The sequence below is a fragment of the Maudiozyma barnettii genome (assembly GCF_903064755.1).
Source record: "Maudiozyma barnettii strain CLIB 1767 genome assembly, contig: KABA2_04, whole genome shotgun sequence".
NCBI classification, from domain to species: domain Eukaryota; kingdom Fungi; phylum Ascomycota; class Saccharomycetes; order Saccharomycetales; family Saccharomycetaceae; genus Maudiozyma; species Maudiozyma barnettii.
The window spans coordinates 16,857-38,368 of NW_024545241.1; the positions used below are offsets into that span (position 1 = coordinate 16,857).

Genomic DNA, 21,512 nt, shown 5'->3' on the forward strand with positions numbered 1-21,512 from the left:
CAATACATATGTGTATTGAGATATTTATTTGTGTATATTGTTACAATCGAAGTGTCTATAATTTCATAGTTATCGTCTAGATAATGGTGTTAACAACTGGGACATTAGAGTAGGTTGTTTCAGTTTTCTTCTCACCGACCCTTGCAATATATGACTATTGTACTCCAGAGATTTTGAGTAATCGAACCTTGGAGGTGTATGAAATATAGTAGCAGCTGGAGGTAAAGAAACATTTCTGTTATCGCAACAGTTACCGGGAATACCAATTCGTGGAATTAAGGTTATTTGGAGAGCGTAATATTTCAACTTATTATTCTCCATAACTTCCATATCAGCAGCACTATATTTGATTTTGTCAACAATGGGATCTAGTAATACATTTTCAGAAGGCTTGTTTCTGATCTTCCCATCATTAGCAAGGTCTGAAAATCTCTTTCCCATTTTCTCCTTCAAATTGCTTATGGGAACATCAATTCTACTGCTTTCTAGATCACTCTCATAATCACTGTTATTGTCTTCAAGTTGATACATTAGGGGAGGTTCATTAAACTTCTGAGGTGGTTCCAATTTACTAGAAGTTGCCTCCTTATAATCTGGCAGTGCGGGAAATTTATCATCACCGTGCTTCGTTCCAATATTCAATGCCCTGTTTCCAAATGATGGATATGTGAGGTCATCCCTCATTGCAAGTAATTCATCCGTTATCTCAGATGATATGGTAGTACCACTGGTAGTACTAGTAATGCTTGGAATGATTAATGGTTTTGTCATTTTCTTCATGGACATTTGACCTGTTACGAGTGTCTTATCATTGGTGTCATGCCTCTTCAAGTTGGAGGTCAGAGAGAATTGCCTTAGATTGTTGGCTATTGATTCGATAGTTAAGTTTGCTGCATCAGGTTCCTCGTCCGTGGTAGTTTCATCTCTAGAATTATAACTCGAAATACGAGGTGGTTTGTAAAAGTTCAAATCTTCTTTGCTGATTTTTTCTCTATTCGCCTTAGCCCTCTCTCGTATCACATTCAGAGCCTCGTTGTCAGATAATGATGGGACAGATTCCAAGTAATCATCCGTTAATCCTCTGAGGTTAATCCATACTTCAGCTAGATCATTTATTTCTGACGCAATTTCAGTTTTCAACAAAGAAAATTCAAGAGCTTTGTAAATCGTATTAAATGTTTTGGATATTATTTGCGTATCTCTCTCCAACTTTTGTTTCTGTTTGGAGCTAATCCTGTCCGAAAAGGTTTGGGATTTTAAATCATTGTAGTTCGTTTCAACAGAGTTTATTCTTATTTTCAATTCTCTATTTAAGTTTTCAAAAATAAAATTCCATCTATTATCAATCAATTCTAATTTCAGGGCACGAACTTCTCTAGTCAAATATTTATAATTCACCATCACAGTTTTGTATTTGCTATTAAGGATTATAGTTAAATCATCGGTATATTTAAATGATCTTGAATCAAAAAGCTCTATTCGCTGAGGTAATATTTCTATTAAACTTTTTTCTATGGGGATTAAAGTTTTCTGTAATTGCAGGAATTTTTGAGAAACGCTTACATCAGCTGCTGTAAATGTCGGAAATGTAGGCTCCTCTATAATATTTGGTTGATTACTATGTATCCTTCTCCCATTTTTGGTTAGCAGGCGATCATCTGATGTGTCTCTTGATAATAATCGAATAATTTTATCCAGAGTGAATAATGGATAATGTCGTATCGGTGATCCGTTACGCTCATCATATATCTCAAATAATTGATTTAAACTCTCATTAACTATTTCATCTATGGTCCCAATGTGGTTATCTAAGATCTCATTGAAATCTAAATATGTCCCTATTATATCTTTTAATGATTTCATAACAGATTTATTATTATTTGTTACTTCATTACATTCCTTGAGTAACTGTGCAATAGTAGCTGTATCCATTTCTGATGAGTTAAAAGTTATTATTACATCATCCTTATCTATTAAATCAACGATATCACACAAAGTAGGTTCTATGTTTTCAAATTGTTCGGCAACCTCAGAGAATATATCTTTCAATGATGCAGCATTGGCCATCTCATTCAAAAAATTCCCAGGGTCCAGTTTCAAGTATGTTGCTAAAATTTTGTTCAAACCATATAATTCATCATAAAACTTAGTCAGATCATTATAAAAATCGTCGTTTACTTGTTCTGTTTCTCCAAGGCGTGTCAATAAGTTTGATATTCGTGCAACTGCCGAATCTAAGACAACCCTTTCTTCGCTTATCATTTAATCTTAAATAATATTACTTTCGTTGGTAGTTCCTTTCTTGATAGTTATGGATAGCAAAACTGACACTCTTGTTCATTAGATTCACTTATATTTTATATTGAATCCTTTATGTATTTACTAAAGGAGGTTAGCCATCATCATATATTTGTTTGTTTACTTTTGAAATCCAAGATACCTTCCCAAAATGGCAACGCGAAATATGTTAGAGATTTGTAAGAGAACTGAAAAAGACACAACAAAGGGAGAGCCACTCTATATAAGTCGTGATTTATATTAAAGGTCTCTTATATAATGCAGTCAAGATATAAATTGTTAAGTATATATATATGGGTATGGGTATGTACTACTTAGGCATTGCTCGTTAAGTGTTAGTATCAGTGAAAGAACTGGCCTGTATTGAACTAATAGAGAATTGGTAGACCTAAGAACGTTAGTTGTATATTTACCTTATAATCTTGATAGGTTTACTCTCTTCCGTCACATCTTTAACTACTTCTTCTATAGCATTCTCATCTATCGCATCTATTTGATTCGTCTTTGCTGAGATTTCTTGCTCTACTTCTGACATTTGGGAAGAATCTTTGTCAGTTCCATCCGATGTTATGTTTGATTTAACAAGATCTGGTTTCTTTTCGTTGCGGTTTGTCTTTTCATTCATCAATTTTGATAACTCACTATTTGGGTCCTCAAACAATTCCTTGAATTTACCCATTTCCACTACAGAACCATCATTCCCCAAAACAATAATGTTTTCAGATCTTCTGATAGTACTTAGTCTATGGGCGATACTGACAATAGTCATGGACTTTGATTTCATGATTTGGCCAAATGTGTAGTTAATGGCACCCTCACTCTCCACATCTAACGCAGAGGTAGCTTCGTCCAATATTAAAATGTTTGGTTTCTTTATCAATGCCCTTGCAATAGCAATACGTTGTCTTTGACCACCACTTAATGAAGCACCATGAGGTCCAATGACAGTATCATAAGTATCAGGAAATTTAGTAATAAAATTATGACAGAAACATTGCTTAGCAGCAGATCTAATCTCTTCCTTTGTAGGTTTATAAGTCAAACCGTATGTTATGTTGTCCCTAATTGTTCCTGACATTAAAGTTGGTTCTTGTTGAACAATACCAATCTTACGTCTTAGTGATTTTGTATTCATTTCGTTCAAAGTCTGGCCGTCAATAACTATCTCTCCATTCGTAGGGTTGTAATAATGTAGTAATAATAGCGCGATAGTCGATTTACCTCTACCAGATGGACCGACAATACAAACGTTTGAACCTGCTTCGATCTTAAAATTTAAGTTTTTAAATATTTGATTGGCAGGTCTCGTTGGATATGCAAATGAAACATCCTTGAATTCGATTTCACAGCCCCCATTCGGTTTTGTTGGAATAAACTTGTTTTTCCCTAAGGTGGATGGAATCTTAACTTCTTTATCAGTTAATTCAAATAATCTGGTAGCTGCACCTGCACCTTGCATCAATTCTGAGTAAAAAGTTGATAGGCCAAAGACTGCATTACCAGTATATTCTGTATATAGCATATATGCCGTTAGGTCACCAATAGATAATTGATTGCCCAGTACAAGGTATGAACCATAACTTAAAACAATCAAAAAACTTAGATCTCCTATCAAACTTGCAGTTGTAAAAAATTTACCATTTATGAAAGCAGCATCTTTACCTACTCTAAATATTTGACGAATTGCACCATTATATTTATTTATCTCGTTCTTTTCTGCAACAAAACTTTGTATCGTCTTAATACCATTGAACTGTTCCTCTGATACACGCGTCATATTTGCAGTAGCCTCTTGTAACTGAGTGGAATTTAATCTTATCTTTCTACCAAAAAACTTTGCTGCAAAAAGGATTGGAGGAGCTAGTAACATTAGAAAACCTGACAGTTGTGGTGATAATGATACCATCATACCGATACCCACAGATCCTACAAATAAAGCTTTTATACCATCTGATATCTTCTGAGTAATGGACCTTGAAACAACATAAGCATCAGATCCCAGTCTTGATATCAAGTCCCCAACTTTATAGGTATCGTAAAATTCTGCATCCTGATGTAACACTCTCTTAATGATATTTGATCTTAGTCGAGCAACCAATCGTTCACTCAAGATTCTCAGTAAGATAACACGACCATAATTCGCAGCGCAGCCGATAACTAAAGCTACGGCAATCCCACCAAAAAATTGAGGTAATGGTAAAGACATTACAGTAATTTGTTCTTCAGGTGCAGTTGTCCTTAAGGCATCTAACACAATACCTATAATTTTAGGGATCGCCATACCAATGGAACATGAAACGGTCAGCAGACCTAAAGCTGCAGATAATAATCTCCAATCGTTCTTGATTAGAAGTAATAATCTCCATATATCCTTTGAACCAGATTCTGAAGATGATTTTGTATCCTTCTTAGATTTTGAAGTTTCTTCAGATTTATTATTTTGATTATTTCTGGATGAGTGAAAGAAATTTTTAGAAATTTTTGCAAATGGAATATTATTATTATTATTAAAGGTGGTATGAGAGTTAAGTTTCAGTTTATTTTGAAAAGTTGTGGTATCATTCCGTAGTAATTTAGTGAAATCTGAGAAATATTTAATGCCTTGTACGTTCTTGATTGTTATATTGCTACCATTATTGTTGTATTTTGAATAAATGAGATTATGTGTGTGACAATTGGTTAGTGTTGTCTTATTTCTTACTCCCCAACACTTTGATCGTAATCCTGATAATAACGAAGTATTTATTATAGGGTTGTTGATATGGTTTAATTGTCGACATAATGTACTTGCATTTGCATGTGCTTTAAGCATATTGATCAGAAAGTTGTTGAGATAATTTATCCCTTAAAATTATAATTGAAATTATTGCTTAAATGATGATATGAGAGCCTTAATTTCTTAAAAAGATGCAAAATAAACTTACAAAATAAAGTAGTTATTGGATAAAGAAGGAATAAGGATAAATGAATTGCACTGCTAACCTTGGTCCTTACAACAGGGTATTTATCTCTGATTGAATATATAACAGAATAATAACAAGGAACTAAAATCAATAGATATTGCTGATATTCACTATATATCAATGCTTCTAATTTCTCCAGATTCAATTTGGTCAAAGTCAAAAGATAGTCATTGATCCTTTTGGAATAAAGATTAAAATGGTTCTAATTCATGCATCGTTCAGTGCAAATCCAAGCCCATTTGAACCATTCACTGGGTAATGTTTAAAGGTGTAAATTTCCAGCGCGATATTTTGTCGGCTGGAAATTTTTGCCGTCCCTCTCTCATACACCATAACAAGAATTTATTTACTGTGAACAATAATGGGGCCACGCACCCCTAGCCATATAAGGACTATACCATTCCAGGTGATGACCAGTAACATATAGATATTGAAGATTGGATAAAGGTCATAAGTGGGCCCATGTCGAGTGAGTAGGACCGGTTTATCTCACCATATAGATATACATATATATATCATTCGTTGTGAATATTGAATACTTATTTATTGTGAAGAGAATGCATGAATATACTTGCGCATATTCATATCTTTATATAAACATTTATAGATATATCTAAATCCTTATATTATTTCTCCCGTATGATGGACATCTTACTTTTTGTTTATTTTGCTTGTTTTTATATCGATTGCTATTGTGGAATATATATGGGTTCATATGATTTGAAAAGAAGTAGCTTTGGCATATGTGTCGGCCAGAACTTCATTCTATTTGCTCAACAACTTTGGATCAGCTAGTGGACTACCCTTTTCATATTTCGTGAAGCATGCATCAGATTGACCACGGTTTAGGACATGTTGTGTTTGTAATTCAGTCTTCAATGCACTACGTAGAGTCTTAGCAGCGACTGAGATGTATTGGGTGTAAGTAAGACCGGCTTTTCTCCAGGCAGACATGATTTCTTCGATATGTATATTTTATTTTCTGTCGAATATATACTTATTGAAAATATATAAATAAGGATTGCTTTTAAAATCTAACTATTTCAATCCTATTGCACCACCCCTTGTAATAAATACTATCAGTCATTTACATATATATATATAATCTCAATAGGGAACTTTTCACATTTTTTTGTATTTTTTTTGGCTCTTTCAGTGTGGGAAACGGGCAACGCGCCGAAAATTTCTGTCTGTTTTTGGGAATGGCCAGTTAATGAGTGTTCTTCCATATGATTGGCTGGCATAAGAGAACAGACAATGACGTTAGCCGTATATTTAAGTATTGTAAATGAGGTTATTATTGCTGAATTTGAAACTAATGATGATACACTTTATGATCATGTCAATAACTATAACCAATAATTACAATTATGTCACGTGTATTTCACGTGACTATTAAATTATTTCTAGCGCTCTTTCTGTGCTTTATTTCATGAGGTCAATATTTGGGTGAAAAATTTTATGTACGCGATTAGCGATGTTGTGCCTAGAATTCTCAGGGCCGTCACCATTGCTGATATAAGATGATCTCGAGAATGGATTCAATAAGCACCAGGGTGTCGACTGTTAAATTGCATAGTAACTAGAACTGTTGAGTTTGTTTCAAGATAGTGAGCTAACAAACTAAACGATAACAAGGAAAATGGCTAAGAAGAAATCTGGTAAGAAGGATAAAGAGGCCAAGAAGGCTCGTACTGAGCAAAAGAATAAGAAGAATCAAGCCAAGGCACAATCGAAGGATAAGAAGAAGCAACAGAAGATGGGCGATGATGAAGATATGGATGATATGGACATTGAAGAAGTTTTATCCAATTTTAGGAAACAACAGGAACAATTCGAACAAATTAATATCGAGACCGTTGATAAACCTTCACCTGTAAGACTGAATCCATGTTTAGTGGCTAACCCATTACATAACAAGAAAGAATTGTTATTATTTGGTGGTGAGTCTGCTAATCCTGTCACAGGTGCAGCTAATTTTCATAATGAATTGTATTCTTACGCTCTAGATAATAACTCTTGGAAAAAATATACTTCCCAAAATTCTCCAATGCCAAGATCCTCAGCTGCTATGGCATCGCATCCCTCAGGTATTGCATTATTGCATGGTGGTGAGTTTTCTTCTCCAAAACAATCCACTTTCTATCATTACTCAGATACTTGGATCCTAGACACAACAAATAAAGAATGGACAAAGATAGATGAAAAGGTTTCTCCAAGTCCAAGATCTGGTCATAGAATCACAACTTGGAAGAATTTTTTCATCCTTTACGGGGGGTTCAGAGATTTGGGTCACTCGACATCATATTTGAATGATCTATGGGTATTTGATATTACCAATTATAAATGGAAACAAATAGAATTCCCAAAGAATCATACTTTACCAGACGCTAGATCTGGTCACTCTTTAATTCCAACTGCAGAGGGTTGTATCCTTTATGGTGGGTATTGTAAAGTGAAAGCTACAAAGGGTCTTCAAAAGGGGAAGATTCTTACAGATTGTTGGTATTTGAAAATGAAACCAGATTTATCTGCTATTAGATGGGAAAGAAGAAGAAAACAAGGTTTCCAACCTTCTCCAAGAGTGGGTTGCTCTATGGCACATCATAAAGGTAGAGGGATTCTCTTTGGTGGTGTCTATGATTTTGAAGAAACTGAAGAAAGTTTAGATTCTATTTTCTACAATGATCTTTTCAATTATAACATAGAGACTAATAGATGGTATTCATTAAAATTGAGAAAGAGTAATAAATCAAATTCAGGTTCACAAAGAATCAAATCTTCTAATACTAACATTTCTGAAGAAAAAGAAAAAGAATTGCAAGATCTATTGAATAGTATTTTGAAAAAAAATAACTTAAACGATGAAGATGATGATATCAATGTGGATAATACTGAGTTGGAGCAAGAATTGAATAAAATGGATATTGAAGATGAAAATGTTGAAAGACGAAAAGACGTGACTATATCTAATCAATTGCCGCATCCAAGATTTAATTCAGCTACCGTTGTTGTGGATGATTCCTTATTCGTATATGGTGGTGTTTGGGAACTAGGTGAAAAGGATTTCTACATTGATTCCTTCTATGGTATCGATTTAAATAAGGTAGATGGTGTTAGTGTTTATTGGGAAAATCTAGAAAATGTTGAAACTGCCAAGAAGCTCGGCCAACAAGATTCAGATGACGACGACGACGATGACGATGACGAAGAAGACGATGATGACGAAGAAGAAATTGCGGACACTAAATTGGAAGCAGAAGAGGAAGAAGAGGAAGAAGAAGAAGAAGAGCAAGTAGATGAAATGGAAATTCCAGATGAACGTCCTTGGTTGCCTCATCCAAAACCATTCGAGAATTTGCGTGCGTTCTATCTACGTGAAGGCCCAGCATTTTTGGAGTGGGCAATTTCTAACAACCGGGATGCTAAGGGTAAGCATTTGAAAAAGAAGTCTTTTGATCTATGTGAAGATCGTTGGTGGGAAAGAAGAGACCAAGTTCGTATTGAAGAAGATAAATTAGAAGAACTTGGTGTTGGTGGTGATATCATTGAAAAGGATCTCTCCAAACCTACTTCAAAGAGAAGATAGATATAATTGGTAATATTTTGCATCTCTCATTATTTATACATCTAGAATAAAAAAATAGTTTTTACACTTATATAAAGTGTATTTAAGTTTTATTACGTATTGTGTCATTATTAATTATCGTTCAAATTTAGGTGTTAATTCATTCTTCAATGAATGATTGGAAACATTCAACAAAATTTTCCATGTTGTATGAATCAGAGAAGTGGATACACAAGTTCAGACCGGTATCGTTACAATAACTATAACACAGTGACATATATTCGTTTTTCTTCAAACTCTTTGTAAAACTGGTATTCTTTAGATTGAATAGACCTTCACGTTTCTGTTCAGCTTCACCAAGAACGATATCAGAAGTGTCACAAATGTTAATAACTTTCTCTTGTTCCTTCTCAGATGAAAATTCGTCAGTGTTTGAATATTTCATTCGTCTAATATCGTCATCATCAAAGCCAAACTTTTCAAACCTTCTTATATTTTCATTGATTACATTTTTTACATGGTTTGTTACGTTTTTAAGTTGAAACTCTAATAATTTTTCCATTTGCTCCGAGTCTTCTTCATTCAAAGTTTTGGAATCAGCTTCATCTTCACTTGTTATAAACTCGTTATCGTTGATTAATGAAAGTGGACATTCAACCCTAATTTCTTTGTAGTATAGACCAAAATTCTTTGTTGATTGTTCCGGATTGTCAACCAAGTTTCTTAGATCGATGTCCATAGAAAAAGTTACAGAATTGTCAAAATTCTTTACAAGTGGTTTTAAACAAAGCATAGTTATACCACATATTAAACTTCTGAAACAGATATTTTCTTGTTCCACGAGAGAATTTAGATAATTAAATCTATCCCTAGAGATAGTGCCAAATACTGTAGTTCCACAAAGATTAGTTTTTGAATCCAATTCATTAAACGAACCAATCGATTTATATTCTTCGAGATTCTTGTAATGGACCTCTTCATCATTAGAACTAAAGAAAGGTAAAACATCTAATGGCTTCCTTACAGTATTGAAAAATATTGACTTAAAAAATGATTGGGTTTGTAAACTGAAAAGATTAGTTGTCTTTGCGGGTAGATGTATTTTTGGATTATCATATATTGATTTTGGTAGTACTGTATCTGTGTGTATTTCATTTCTGTTGAATATATAATCTAATTTCTTAAGCTCTGTATCAGGTTTATGATTTAATATAACCTGATTAATTTCCTCCATTAATAATTTATGAAAATTAGCACCTGAGAATGAATCAAATAATACATCTTGACCGTGGAAAATCACAAGTGATTCATCAACTACGTATAATTCCCATAGGGGTTCTTGGCTACCGGGTGTAAATTTAGAATTATTGTAGATATGACGTAATAGATATGGAGGAGCACCAGCGTGGCAATTTACTTTCTCATCTTTAAAGGACCCAAATTGAACCAACTTTATAATTGAGTCAGTCTTGATTCTTTTCAATAGCTCGTATTCAATATCCTCGTTGATGGTTAAAGCCAATTCGATATTCTTCGAAATTAATCTTTGTAGTGCATGTGTCAAAATTGGAAGGGTTAATCTAGAATCTCTAACTGTAGATAACGTTATATCGTCATCCCAATTTTCATTACAGGAATAATAACTAGCAGCAAATGTTGTACCGTTTCTCTTATTCTCAATGGATTGAGTCAGTAGCCTCTTTTCAAAACTTGATAAGGTTCTTAGTGACATTTTATTTGTTTCTTTGAAGATTATAGGATAAATTTTTTTTTGATCTTTTTTTTTTATATAAAGTTTATGATTTCAGTGAAAATAAGACGTGATTGCAAATTAAAAAAGAAAATGAAATTCTACATCATTGACAAATTGAATTAATCTCAATTTATTTCTTTCGTTTTTATATTGGAACCTTGTATCGATGTGATTACTTATATTACCATTTAAGATGTCTCGTTTATTTAGTTAATAAGTATAAGCCACGATTACCTTATTGTGTATAATTGATATATAATTGTAAACGTTAGCACAGTAGTGTACAGCTTTCCCCATAAAAAGTGTACAAAGAAGATGATTAAGTTGGGAGAATATCCTCTCCTTGATTTCAGAAATTTTTCTTTTCATACGAGTTCAATAAGTCATTGTATCAAGAACGACGAGAAAATTGTATGTATCTATATATATATAATTTAAACGAAGATGGCCTTTTGTCACCCCCTTCTATTTTATTAAAAGAAAACTTTCATCAACAATCATGAAACCCCCATCCTTTCAATAGAAATCTCGCTCTTACCAAATCTTCATTCGGTGTCTTGTCTTCTCTTGTTCTGTCGAAGGGTTCCCAAAAGTTATCTTTCTTTTTATCTGAATGTGACTGATTTATAAACGCAAATCGTATTTACTTCTTTTTGTCAGCTCCCCGCGCCATATTCTGTGAAATTGAAAGGAGTTTGTAAGCTTTGAAATAAATAAACGACACAGATTCAGGAACGAGATAAACGACAGGAACTATTGTTTCATTGCTGAGAAAGACAAATTTATGTAATTTATTTGCTGACACGACACATTGGAAGCTTTTGATAATAATACGGCTGTTACAAAACTGTTCGACTTTCTAAAACATTAGAAACTTTTTTTCTTTTCTTTTCGAGGTCAAAAGATAAAATTAATTTTATTGAATTAATGGTTTATACGACATCAATGAGTTTATTGATTCTTTCCCCTCCAATTCTACAAAGTAATTTACATATTTGACGAGGCTGTTGTTTGAATCATTTGCATCCTTCTTAATTGAAAGATATGTTGGCGTCAATGTTTTACAATCAGTTATCAAAGGACGTCGAATGAGAAGGAGTAAGGGATTGTATTTCGTAGAATATATTGGTAACAAATTTGAATTTTGTTTTTTCAAATGATATTCAACAAGAAAATTTATTTGTAATTTTTCTGGTTTTTAATTAGTTTAACGAATGTATAATCTAATTTACCAAAAAAGGGATAGCACTACGAGGAGTTGTTCGTTCCACAGGACTTATTCAACCCTTAATGGATGAACAAAAAAAAAGCACATATGTATATATGTTTTGTACGTCATACAAATAGTAATATTTTAATCTACTACATTATTCATATCTGTAAATCTCAATTTAAATGTAAATGTAAATATTTAAATTACGACTTACCTAAAAAGGAGTTTTTAACAATAAATATATATTCTTGTATTTGAAAACAAAACAAAAAAAGGTTGTCTAGTATTAAACTTAATGATAATTTAATCATTTTGCATACTGCGCCCAATCTATCTGTATTGTAACCTTTATAATAATTGTTGAATACTCCTAAAGTCCTTTCAGTTTCTCACAAATGAATTTTTTACGTTATGGAAATGTATATGATTCCTTTAGTAATAATTAGCTAAACTCTCTAGTCTTTTTCCCCATAAGTCGTCAGGTGAGGAAAATGTGATAAAGTAAACGGTATTTACAAGCCATATTTTCCTGGTTTTATTTTACCAGCTCGCTGGTGTTATCAAATAAATTTTGTGAAGGAAAAGAAAGTAAAATAGGTTTTTGAACGTCATAAAAATTTTGTTATAACTTTAAGGTCAGCAAAAGTGTAATAGAAAAAAGATTTTAACTCAAAAAAATTTTACCTTACAAGACCTAAACCTACTCTTTGAAGTTACATTTTTACTTTGTATACGTATTTAGATAAGTTTTTAGGTAATACGAATGGAATAGCAAATATCTACTGCATGTGAGAAACTTTCATCTGTCTACGTTCATTATCATACAAAGATGGGTGCTAACCCTTTATATTAATGTTATGCCAGCTATAATTTCTACGATCATTTGAAAAATGTTGGATCGATCCAATAACAGGACTTTATATTCTCTTTGAAATAGTATTCAACCTAGGAACTGTACAGTTTTGAATTCTACAAGATATTAATGATATCTATCGCAATTGACTATGTATGAAAGATGGTGTAGTACTTTTGATAGTCTTGAGTACTTAAAATACAAATGGAGTAAACCCGTCGATGAGGTTGCAATGCAATAAATGAATCTGAATATATTAATGATTCCATCCAAAGACTGCATTTAGCTTCTGCCCCTTCCCCGAGCATCGCGAAGCCGTTCTGCGCAGCCTCTGCGCTATTTCTTTTCAGAAAATCGTACTACACGCACTGTCGGCCACAGCACGGGAAAGGTTCCCTAATGGTCCACGCTGATTGGTCACCCCTTGTGGTTCTTCCCCTCTCGTTATGTGTCTACTTCTTTTACTAATTAATAACCATCTAAACTATCGGAAATCGTCAGGTTAATGGAGAGTGAACACATAAATGTTGAGGTTGATGGAGTGAGTTCTTCGCTCTCCAGTCCGGCAATTAACGGGGATTGGCTTGTGAGAGTCATCATCAACACCAGGAATTGAGAAAGTAAAATTGTTGATGATGATCGAGGAAGGACTTACATATACACATCCATTGTTTCACTTTATATATAGGTTCGTAATTTGAGAAAATTTTATATATCTTTTATTTTTTTAATTATTTTATTTGTTGGAACGTACTTACGTTCTCTCTCTCTCTCTCTCTCTCTCTGTTTCTTCAAGTACTTGTCAAACTGAGAAACAAAAATTAATTTTAGTCGAATAATATATATATATAGATAGATATAGATATAGATATATTACTATCAGGTTATTATTGTATTATTCCTGTCCTCATTTGCGTTTTGTCATTATATTTTAATTATTAAAACAAGAGTCAAACCTTTTTTCTCTCTTTCTCGTTGTTTTTTTTCCTTTAGATTTTCTTCTGGTTGCATTAACTTCGTACATTACCAATTTTTTTGTGTTTTTCAAATATATAAAGAAAGATGCTTAAATTCTCACAATCTTCAGTGACAAGGGCCACTACCAACCTAAGATTAGTCTCTAAAAATATCAGCCTCAGAAACATGTCTACCATCAGAGAAATCGATCCATCTGAAATTAGAATTGAAACCGATTCCTTCGGTGAAGTGAAAGTTCCAGCTAATAAGTATTGGGGTGCTCAAACTCAAAGATCTTTCCAAAATTTTAAAATTGGTGGTCCAAGAGAAAAGATGCCGGAACCTATTATCCAGGCCTTTGGTATCTTAAAGAAATCGGCTGCAATTGTTAATGAAAAATTGGGAACTTTGGATCCAGAAGTCTCAAAGGCTATTCAAAAGGCAGCTGATGAAGTCATCGCAGGCAAATTGACTGATAATTTCCCATTGGTTGTATTCCAAACAGGTTCAGGTACTCAATCAAACATGAATGCTAATGAAGTCATCTCTAACAGGGCCATCGAATTGCTAGGTGGTAAAGTTGGCTCAAAGAGTGTTCATCCAAATAATCATGTTAATCAATCTCAATCTTCAAATGATACTTTTCCTACTGTTATGCATATTGCTGCCATGACTCAAATTAAACATCATTTGATTCCAAATTTAACTAAATTGAGAGATGCTCTACATTCAAAAGCTGAAGAATATAAGGATATCGTTAAGATTGGTAGAACTCATTTACAAGATGCTACACCATTAACTTTAGGTCAAGAATTCAGTGGTTACGTCCAACAATTGACTAATGGGATTAGAAGAGTAGAGATCACAATGGATTCACTAAAGATGTTAGCACAAGGTGGCACTGCTGTCGGTACTGGTTTGAACACCAAGATTGGGTTTGATAAGATGATTGCAGATGAAGTCTCCTCAGAGACTGGTATGTACTTCGAAACTGCTCCAAACAAGTTTGAAGCCCTAGCTGCGCACGATGCTATTGTTGAATGTTCTGGTGCTTTAAATACCGTTGCGTGTTCTTTATTCAAGATTGCACAAGATATTAGATACTTGGGTTCAGGTCCACGTTGTGGCTACGGTGAATTAAGCTTGCCAGAAAACGAACCAGGTTCTTCTATTATGCCAGGTAAAGTTAACCCTACACAAAATGAAGCAATGACTCAAGTTTGTGTCCAAGTGATGGGTAATAATGCAGCCATCACATTTGCTGGCTCTCAAGGTCAATTCGAATTGAACGTTTACAAACCAGTTATGATCTCTAATCTTTTGAGTTCCATTAGATTGTTAGGTGACGCTTGTAACTCCTTCACTATTCATTGTATTGATGGGCTAAAGGCTAATAAAGATAAGATCGATGAGAACTTACATAAGTCTCTAATGTTGGTCACAGCACTAAACCCTCACATCGGTTACGATGCTGCCTCCAAGATTGCAAAGAATGCTCACCATAAGGGTATTACTTTGAAGGAGTCGGCTCTTGAATTGAAACTTTTAACTGAAGAACAATTCAAGGAATGGGTTATTCCAGAAGATATGATCGGTCCAAAACCATAATTCAGATAATACCAGGACATCAATACAAACTTATTAATGTATAGATATATAGTAATGTATTCCGTGACGAAAATAATAGCTAAGTACGACCAATGAATGATCTGTAAAAATACATACTAATTCTTTCTAACTTTTAATATTATTCTTTTAATCTTTTGCGCCGTGTATCGCGCTATCGATTTAAGTGCTTATCGTTTTAGTTCCTTTGAGATCACGGAGTTTTATAGATAGATAGATTAGATAGATTAGATATATGATGGAAAAATTATATATATAAAAGGGGAAGGGGGCAACAAAAATCTTAAAAGAATGGTGATTTCTTCAAGTAAATTGTATATTTAAAGTGTGAACTAGTGTACTAAGAAAAACAAAGTTTACTGTGAAATATTTAGAAAGATGTTATTAGCCGTATATCCGCTTTTATTATCAATATTTTTTAACTTCTCGAAGGGATTACTTATCCCAGAATTTATCCTCGAGGGCGTTTCAGGTATTAGTATCAACAACATTCATAACGAAAATGACCATCCTCCATTAGTTAATGTGCCAGTCAAGATAGATTTGAAACCTGATTCGTTGGATACTTTGACTAACAAATACATCGTTGTGTTCAAGGAATCAGCTTCGAAGTCACAGATTGAGTCTCATATAAATTCAATGAATCAATTAGTTTCTGAATCATTGGTACAAATGGGTATAATGGGAAATTCAGTTAATTTAAATACTTACGAGTTAGATGGACGTATATTTGGTTACTCGGTTTATCTTCCAGATATCAAACTTTTGTATTCAATTGTTTCATTTCTTTCGATTGTTGCTTCTATTGAAGCAGATACTATTGTAAGACAAAATAAGGTTATAGTACAGGAAGAGTCCACTTGGGGTTTGGCCAGAATATCACAAAGAGATCGAATCTTTCCTTGGAATGATTTATCATTCACGTTTCATACAGGTAGTCAAGATAATGATGTTAATGTATATATTATTGACACCGGAATTCAAACATCACATATAGATTTTGAAGGGAGGGCTAGTTGGGGTATGACTGCAATTTCTGATGCTAACGATGAAGATATGAATGGCCATGGGACTCATTGTGCCGGAATTATCGGTTCAAAGACATATGGGGTTGCAAAAGATTCTAAATTAATTGCTGTTAAAGTCTTGGATAGTGCTGGAAATGGTGAAATGTCAGATGTTTTGAAAGGTATTGAATTTGTCGTGGAAGACCATTTAAGACAAATAGAAGGTAATAAGAAATTAAAGGGTTCTGTCGTTAACATGTCAATGGGTGCTGGAAAATCATTTGCATTAACTGGTATGATTAATGCAGCTGTCAAGAAGGGTATCCATTTTGTCGTAGCTGCAGGAAATGAAGATCAGGATGCCTGTTATGCATCGCCTTCTGATTCGAAAGAGGCAATTACTGTTGGTGCAACAACCACCAGTGACCAAAGAGCTTTCTTCTCTAATTGGGGGGAATGTGTTGATATTTTTGCACCAGGTACATCAATTCCATCAACATATATTGGTGGAACTAATAATGCAACAGAGATAATTAGTGGAACCTCGATGTCAGCCCCACATGTTGCCGGGTTAGTCGCCTATTTCTTAAATTTACAACCTGAACAAGAAAGTAGTTTCTATACCTCGATATCTCCAAATCAATTGAAAGAAAAAATAGTCAAGTTTGGTACAAAAGATAAGTTGTATGATCCTGGTGAGAATTCACCTAATGTGATTGCTTATAATGGGGGTGCCAAAGATCTAAAAGATTTCTGGATTAATTGATCTCAAAAGTTTCCTTAAAATCCTATATACATATATGCCGTATTGTTAAATAGCTTTAAATACCTTTAAAATATTATATCCTTCGCTGGACCAATAGAGTTTAACGCTAAGTCATAATGTGTTCAATTGAATAAAGTTGAGTTGAAGTAGACAGAGTAGAGTTAAATTTAGTATTGTTTATTACATTTAGAGGCAGGTATAGAGGTGTAGGCGTAGCTAAGTTCTAGTATTAAGAAAGCAAATTATATTTTCTACTCTTTTCTATTTAATTGTAGGGAGTTTCTTATTATACATAAGTTATAGAATGAATAGAATCTAACTTAGAATGTAAGTTCAGAATTCTCTGTCTTAATATATTATTTATTTTCTTGAGACTCTGTTTCTCTTATTATCTAATCATTACCAAATACTTTTATTAAGTAATGGTCATATATTATTAGGACATTTATGATATCTAGTTCTGACATAATTTCTGTCAATTTTACCTATGAATATTCTAGAGAATCTAAGATAGAATTTTTCCCTCTATTAGTTTCTTCAAGCTTTAATTGTTTTAAATCGGACAATTTGTAATAAGGTAATCGATTGGTCTCTTTATATTATACATGATTTACATATTGTAGAACATCTAATATTCTCTATATATTATATTAATAGCTTCGTCTTATATCAATTTTTTAAAGATTTTCACTTCCTCAATGACGCCATACACCCTCATGTGATGTGGTAACATCTTGTGATGGCATGGATGAGTGAATGAGCATGAAAGTTTTCTTTACCTATATTGAAATTAAAACTGGTATATATCACACCTAATTCCTGACACAAAACACAACTTACATTGACATGTTTACCTAAATGAGATGAAAACCCTATAAAAGTGTAATTGGTATTCTCTTTATGTTTAAAAGTATTTGGGACTAAATTTCCCAGGTAATCAATAGTAATGCTAAAGTTGGAGGTCCCATTAGATAGTATCTGCCCAACTAATGGAGGGTCAAGGAATTATGAAGTATGGCCTATTTTACTCACCACCGTTTAAAGGTTTGCTTTGTTGCTGGCAGCGAATACTGCGGCAGTTGTCAGAATTGCACCGGCAATTAGAACATAAATACCTTCAGTTGAAGCAATACAAATGATTGTAGCCAAATAGGTGGTATCATATGTAGTACAAGCAATAACAAATCCTCCTAAGATGATTCCTTCTGCTTGAGTCCAACGTGGATGTTTGACAAGTCTCACTGTATCTTACTTACTTGGTACCATTCCAGTTCAGTCCATATAACTAATCACACCATAAATAGCTAACATGAAACCTAAAGTAATCGCCACTATTCTGAGAAATTTGCCCCACCTGATACTGGTTGCCAATAATCTTCCAGAGGAGGAATTATTGTCTGAGTTGTTCAAAGAAATTTACCACTAGTTTTTGCTTTAGTAGCTAATGATGTTATTATTAAAGTGAAATTTCAAAGTTGGAATTTTCAAATATAGAGGGTTGAGACAACTTTCTTTGCAAGAAAATCCTTTAAAACCCAAATAATGTCCTCTTCAAGACTTTTATATTTGCTTTGCCACTAAATATGATTGATATGGTTGGACGTGTGCTTCAATACCATATTTTGAATATTGTAACGTTTGAATCAGTGTATCACACCTCTGCGGTCTATTCATCTAAAGGAGAGAGAAAATTATGATAGAGAATTAAACCAAATTATAATATCTACGTTGATTCCAGAGACAGAAATCTTAGTCCTTGTCAGACGCCTATGTGTGTTACGAACTCTTTGATGTTTACTGGAATGTGTATGTATGTTCGTTGTTGTCTAGATATTGATGGCAATGGTCGTTTTACTTTGCGGATATACAACGTGCGTTTATCACTTTTTCTTTATCAAGCAACAATATGTAAAACATTTATACCAAAAACGAAGTCGATGAACTACTAAATAGAGTCAGTATAACATTAATTGTTCATATATTCAAAAATTTTAATTTTCTGTTGTGGCTACTGTTCGCTCAAGTTCTATAAGGAAGCCCAACCTTATTTTGCTGGGAGTATTTTCAAAAATTCTTCACTCTGATGCTATTCTTGCTTGCATCCTGAACTATGTATATTTAGTGCCAAAACAAGTTGTTTATTCTCAAGTCCTATGACATTCCTATTTTTTGAAATAAAAGATCGAATGGAAGTGTAATACAACTATAACGTCTCAGGAATATATGAATAAAGTGATGGAATATTTTATTTTCTGAATGTAAAAAGATGCAAGAGATATGCGTTAATATTACAGCTTGCGACATTACATTATTCAACTTTATTCCTCTATATCCTAATTTAGTAGTAAAAAAAGAAATAACCGGTGAAAGTTTCCATATTCGACACAGAAATGCATACCTTTACGACTCCTTATCATAGATATTCTGAGATGGTCTATAGGTTGTAAAGATTGAAAAAGAAAATGCGAATTTTGGAAAGAGAGAAAAGCAGCAGATCATGCATCTGTGCTTAATGTTGCATGATATTGCATGATATTGCAGTTCGCAACAACACATTTCAATTAAACGAAGTTCACATGTGTTTCAACCATATCATAAAAAGTTACCGAGAACCATTAGCACTTGCTTCATGTAGTTTACCGTTAATTCCTGATTTAAAAACACCCCATGTGCAGAAATTACCACAGTTACAGTATTATGTATTTTATTGTTCTTGACTCTCTCTACTTTCAGTACAAATTTAGTAAATATCCAACACACAACATTTTTCAAGGATATATCTTCATTTCCTAATCCGGACTGGGCTTGATTGTTCAGGAAATTGAAAAAGTTTTATCCTCGATACTTGAACAGTAATGAAGATGAAGAGTATGAAGCCCTTTAAGGTGTCCAAAACGCTGCAAACGCTGCTAAGATGAGAGATTAGATGTTGACGAGTTTAAAGTCTGTATACTCAGTGTAACCTAAAAGGGTAAGTGCAAATTTTCACTTTCCGACGTGCATATAAAAGCTAATATTAGCTAATTGCTTATATTATCTATATATATACATATATATAGATAACCTTGATTCAATTATCTCTGAAACCTAAGGAATATATTTTAATATAATGTATATTGTTTCGGCAGCTGTCTATAAACAATAGCTAATTGCTTTATATTGCTATAAATGCTTAAAATAAAAAACTTCATAATGCAACCAAAAATCGCATCGATTTTTTCATTGGCCCTTATTAGTTGTGTCTGCTGCATAACCATCCACGCTATGGATAGTGAGGCAGTGGGGCCATATAACAGCACTAATTTAGCAGATTATGTTAATGCAACTAATAACAATACAGGAATATTGAGAAATGGGATCTTGGCAAACGGAGTACCACGCAGAGTGCTCGAAGCGTACGGGGACGCCAACGTGACTCTATTCCAGGGAGGAGACCTAGATTTCTTCGAACTTAACTATACTGGTATAGAAGAACTTGCTACCTTGCTTGTGGATCGAGACTCGGAGCACAAGGGTAAGGATTTAGTCAGGAGAGCAGACCGTATTGACGACATGGTTTCCGAGATATCAGATCAAGTGACCTCGATGTACGAGGTGAGCCATCCAGCAACCTAGATGGTTAAAAGAGATAACTGTAATGGAGGTTACTGGCATAACTTCGCAGACTCAGTTCATCGTATAATTCAGACAGTACACAACTTGCTAAGATCTAACTGGAAAGAATATACATGGACACTGTCGACGTCATTTGTGGGTGACTTGTCAGGATGGATATCGCTGGGCAGAAGCTCGGGTAGTAGCGTAAAGGCTAGGTCTAAGAAGAATATGTGTAATGGAGGCTATGAGTGGCTAAACTATAAGGATTCGGACGGAAAAGAGTATACATATTGGGTAGGATATGCTCCTTGGACGACAGGTCCTAACTGTGACACTGAGGCCCCAGAGAGTATAGTTCAGTTCGTATTGGAGATTAGCTTTAAGGAAGTCAACCAGAGAGATAGGACAGCTTGGTGTTTTTCGGCACAAAACGGTGGGACCTGGCACATCGATGTACGCATTGCTAGGTGGGAAGAAACGAACTTCTGTGTACTAAACGGCTGGGGTATCCCATGCGCAGGAGGTGATTTTGTCCCCAACCTGGGAACTCATGACGAATTGCGATAGATAAGATATTTAAAATAAAAATTGTAGAGAATCTGAGATAGATGGTTTGCCTCTATTAGTCTCTTCAAGCTTTACTTTATTTAATTCGGACATTTTTTAATACGATAATCTATCAGTCTCTTTATATTATATATAATTTATAGAACGAATAGAATCTAACTTCGAATATAAGTTCAGAATTCTTTGTCTTTATATATGTTTTGTTTCATAATGCGATTAACTTTATTTCATGTTGCCACATATTTTGTTTCATATTTTAACACGCTTCATAATAACTGTGCTTAAAGGTAGTTCTTTACCTATTGAAATTAAGTGTTGTGCATATTACTCTTAATTTCTGACAA

At 33.8% G+C, this 21,512-nt stretch overlaps 7 protein-coding genes across 7 annotated transcripts; 3 read left to right on the forward strand and 4 right to left on the reverse strand.

Annotated features, from left to right (window-relative positions):
* Nucleotides 1–69: 69 nt before the first annotated feature.
* On the reverse strand, nucleotides 70–2,262 carry KAR9 (Kar9p; the record flags this gene model as incomplete). The annotated part of the gene is made up of 1 exon (XM_041550085.1): nucleotides 70–2,262. The coding sequence occupies one exon, from the start codon at nucleotides 2,260–2,262 to the stop codon at nucleotides 70–72; it is 2,193 nt and encodes a 730-aa protein (XP_041406019.1).
* Nucleotides 2,263–2,707: 445 nt separating this feature from the next.
* MDL2 (ATP-binding cassette permease MDL2) lies at nucleotides 2,708–5,110 on the reverse strand (the record flags this gene model as incomplete). Its single annotated transcript, XM_041550086.1, has 1 exon — nucleotides 2,708–5,110. The coding sequence occupies one exon, from the start codon at nucleotides 5,108–5,110 to the stop codon at nucleotides 2,708–2,710; it is 2,403 nt and encodes an 800-aa protein (XP_041406020.1).
* A 916-nt stretch (nucleotides 5,111–6,026) lies between these two features.
* On the reverse strand, nucleotides 6,027–6,215 carry ATP15 (F1F0 ATP synthase subunit epsilon; the record flags this gene model as incomplete). Its single annotated transcript, XM_041550087.1, has 1 exon — nucleotides 6,027–6,215. One exon carries the CDS (start codon nucleotides 6,213–6,215, stop codon nucleotides 6,027–6,029), a length of 189 nt encoding a protein of 62 aa, XP_041406021.1.
* Nucleotides 6,216–6,903: 688 nt separating this feature from the next.
* Nucleotides 6,904–8,850, forward strand: KEL3 (Kel3p; the record flags this gene model as incomplete). Its single annotated transcript, XM_041550088.1, has 1 exon — nucleotides 6,904–8,850. One exon carries the CDS (start codon nucleotides 6,904–6,906, stop codon nucleotides 8,848–8,850), a length of 1,947 nt encoding a protein of 648 aa, XP_041406022.1.
* Nucleotides 8,851–8,989: 139 nt separating this feature from the next.
* Nucleotides 8,990–10,561, reverse strand: PBI1 (Pbi1p; the record flags this gene model as incomplete). Its single annotated transcript, XM_041550089.1, has 1 exon — nucleotides 8,990–10,561. One exon carries the CDS (start codon nucleotides 10,559–10,561, stop codon nucleotides 8,990–8,992), a length of 1,572 nt encoding a protein of 523 aa, XP_041406023.1.
* Nucleotides 10,562–13,710: 3,149 nt separating this feature from the next.
* On the forward strand, nucleotides 13,711–15,213 carry FUM1 (fumarase FUM1; the record flags this gene model as incomplete). The annotated part of the gene is made up of 1 exon (XM_041550090.1): nucleotides 13,711–15,213. One exon carries the CDS (start codon nucleotides 13,711–13,713, stop codon nucleotides 15,211–15,213), a length of 1,503 nt encoding a protein of 500 aa, XP_041406024.1.
* A 396-nt stretch (nucleotides 15,214–15,609) lies between these two features.
* On the forward strand, nucleotides 15,610–17,004 carry KABA2_04S00352 (uncharacterized protein; the record flags this gene model as incomplete). Its single annotated transcript, XM_041550091.1, has 1 exon — nucleotides 15,610–17,004. One exon carries the CDS (start codon nucleotides 15,610–15,612, stop codon nucleotides 17,002–17,004), a length of 1,395 nt encoding a protein of 464 aa, XP_041406025.1.
* Nucleotides 17,005–21,512: the final 4,508 nt, after the last annotated feature.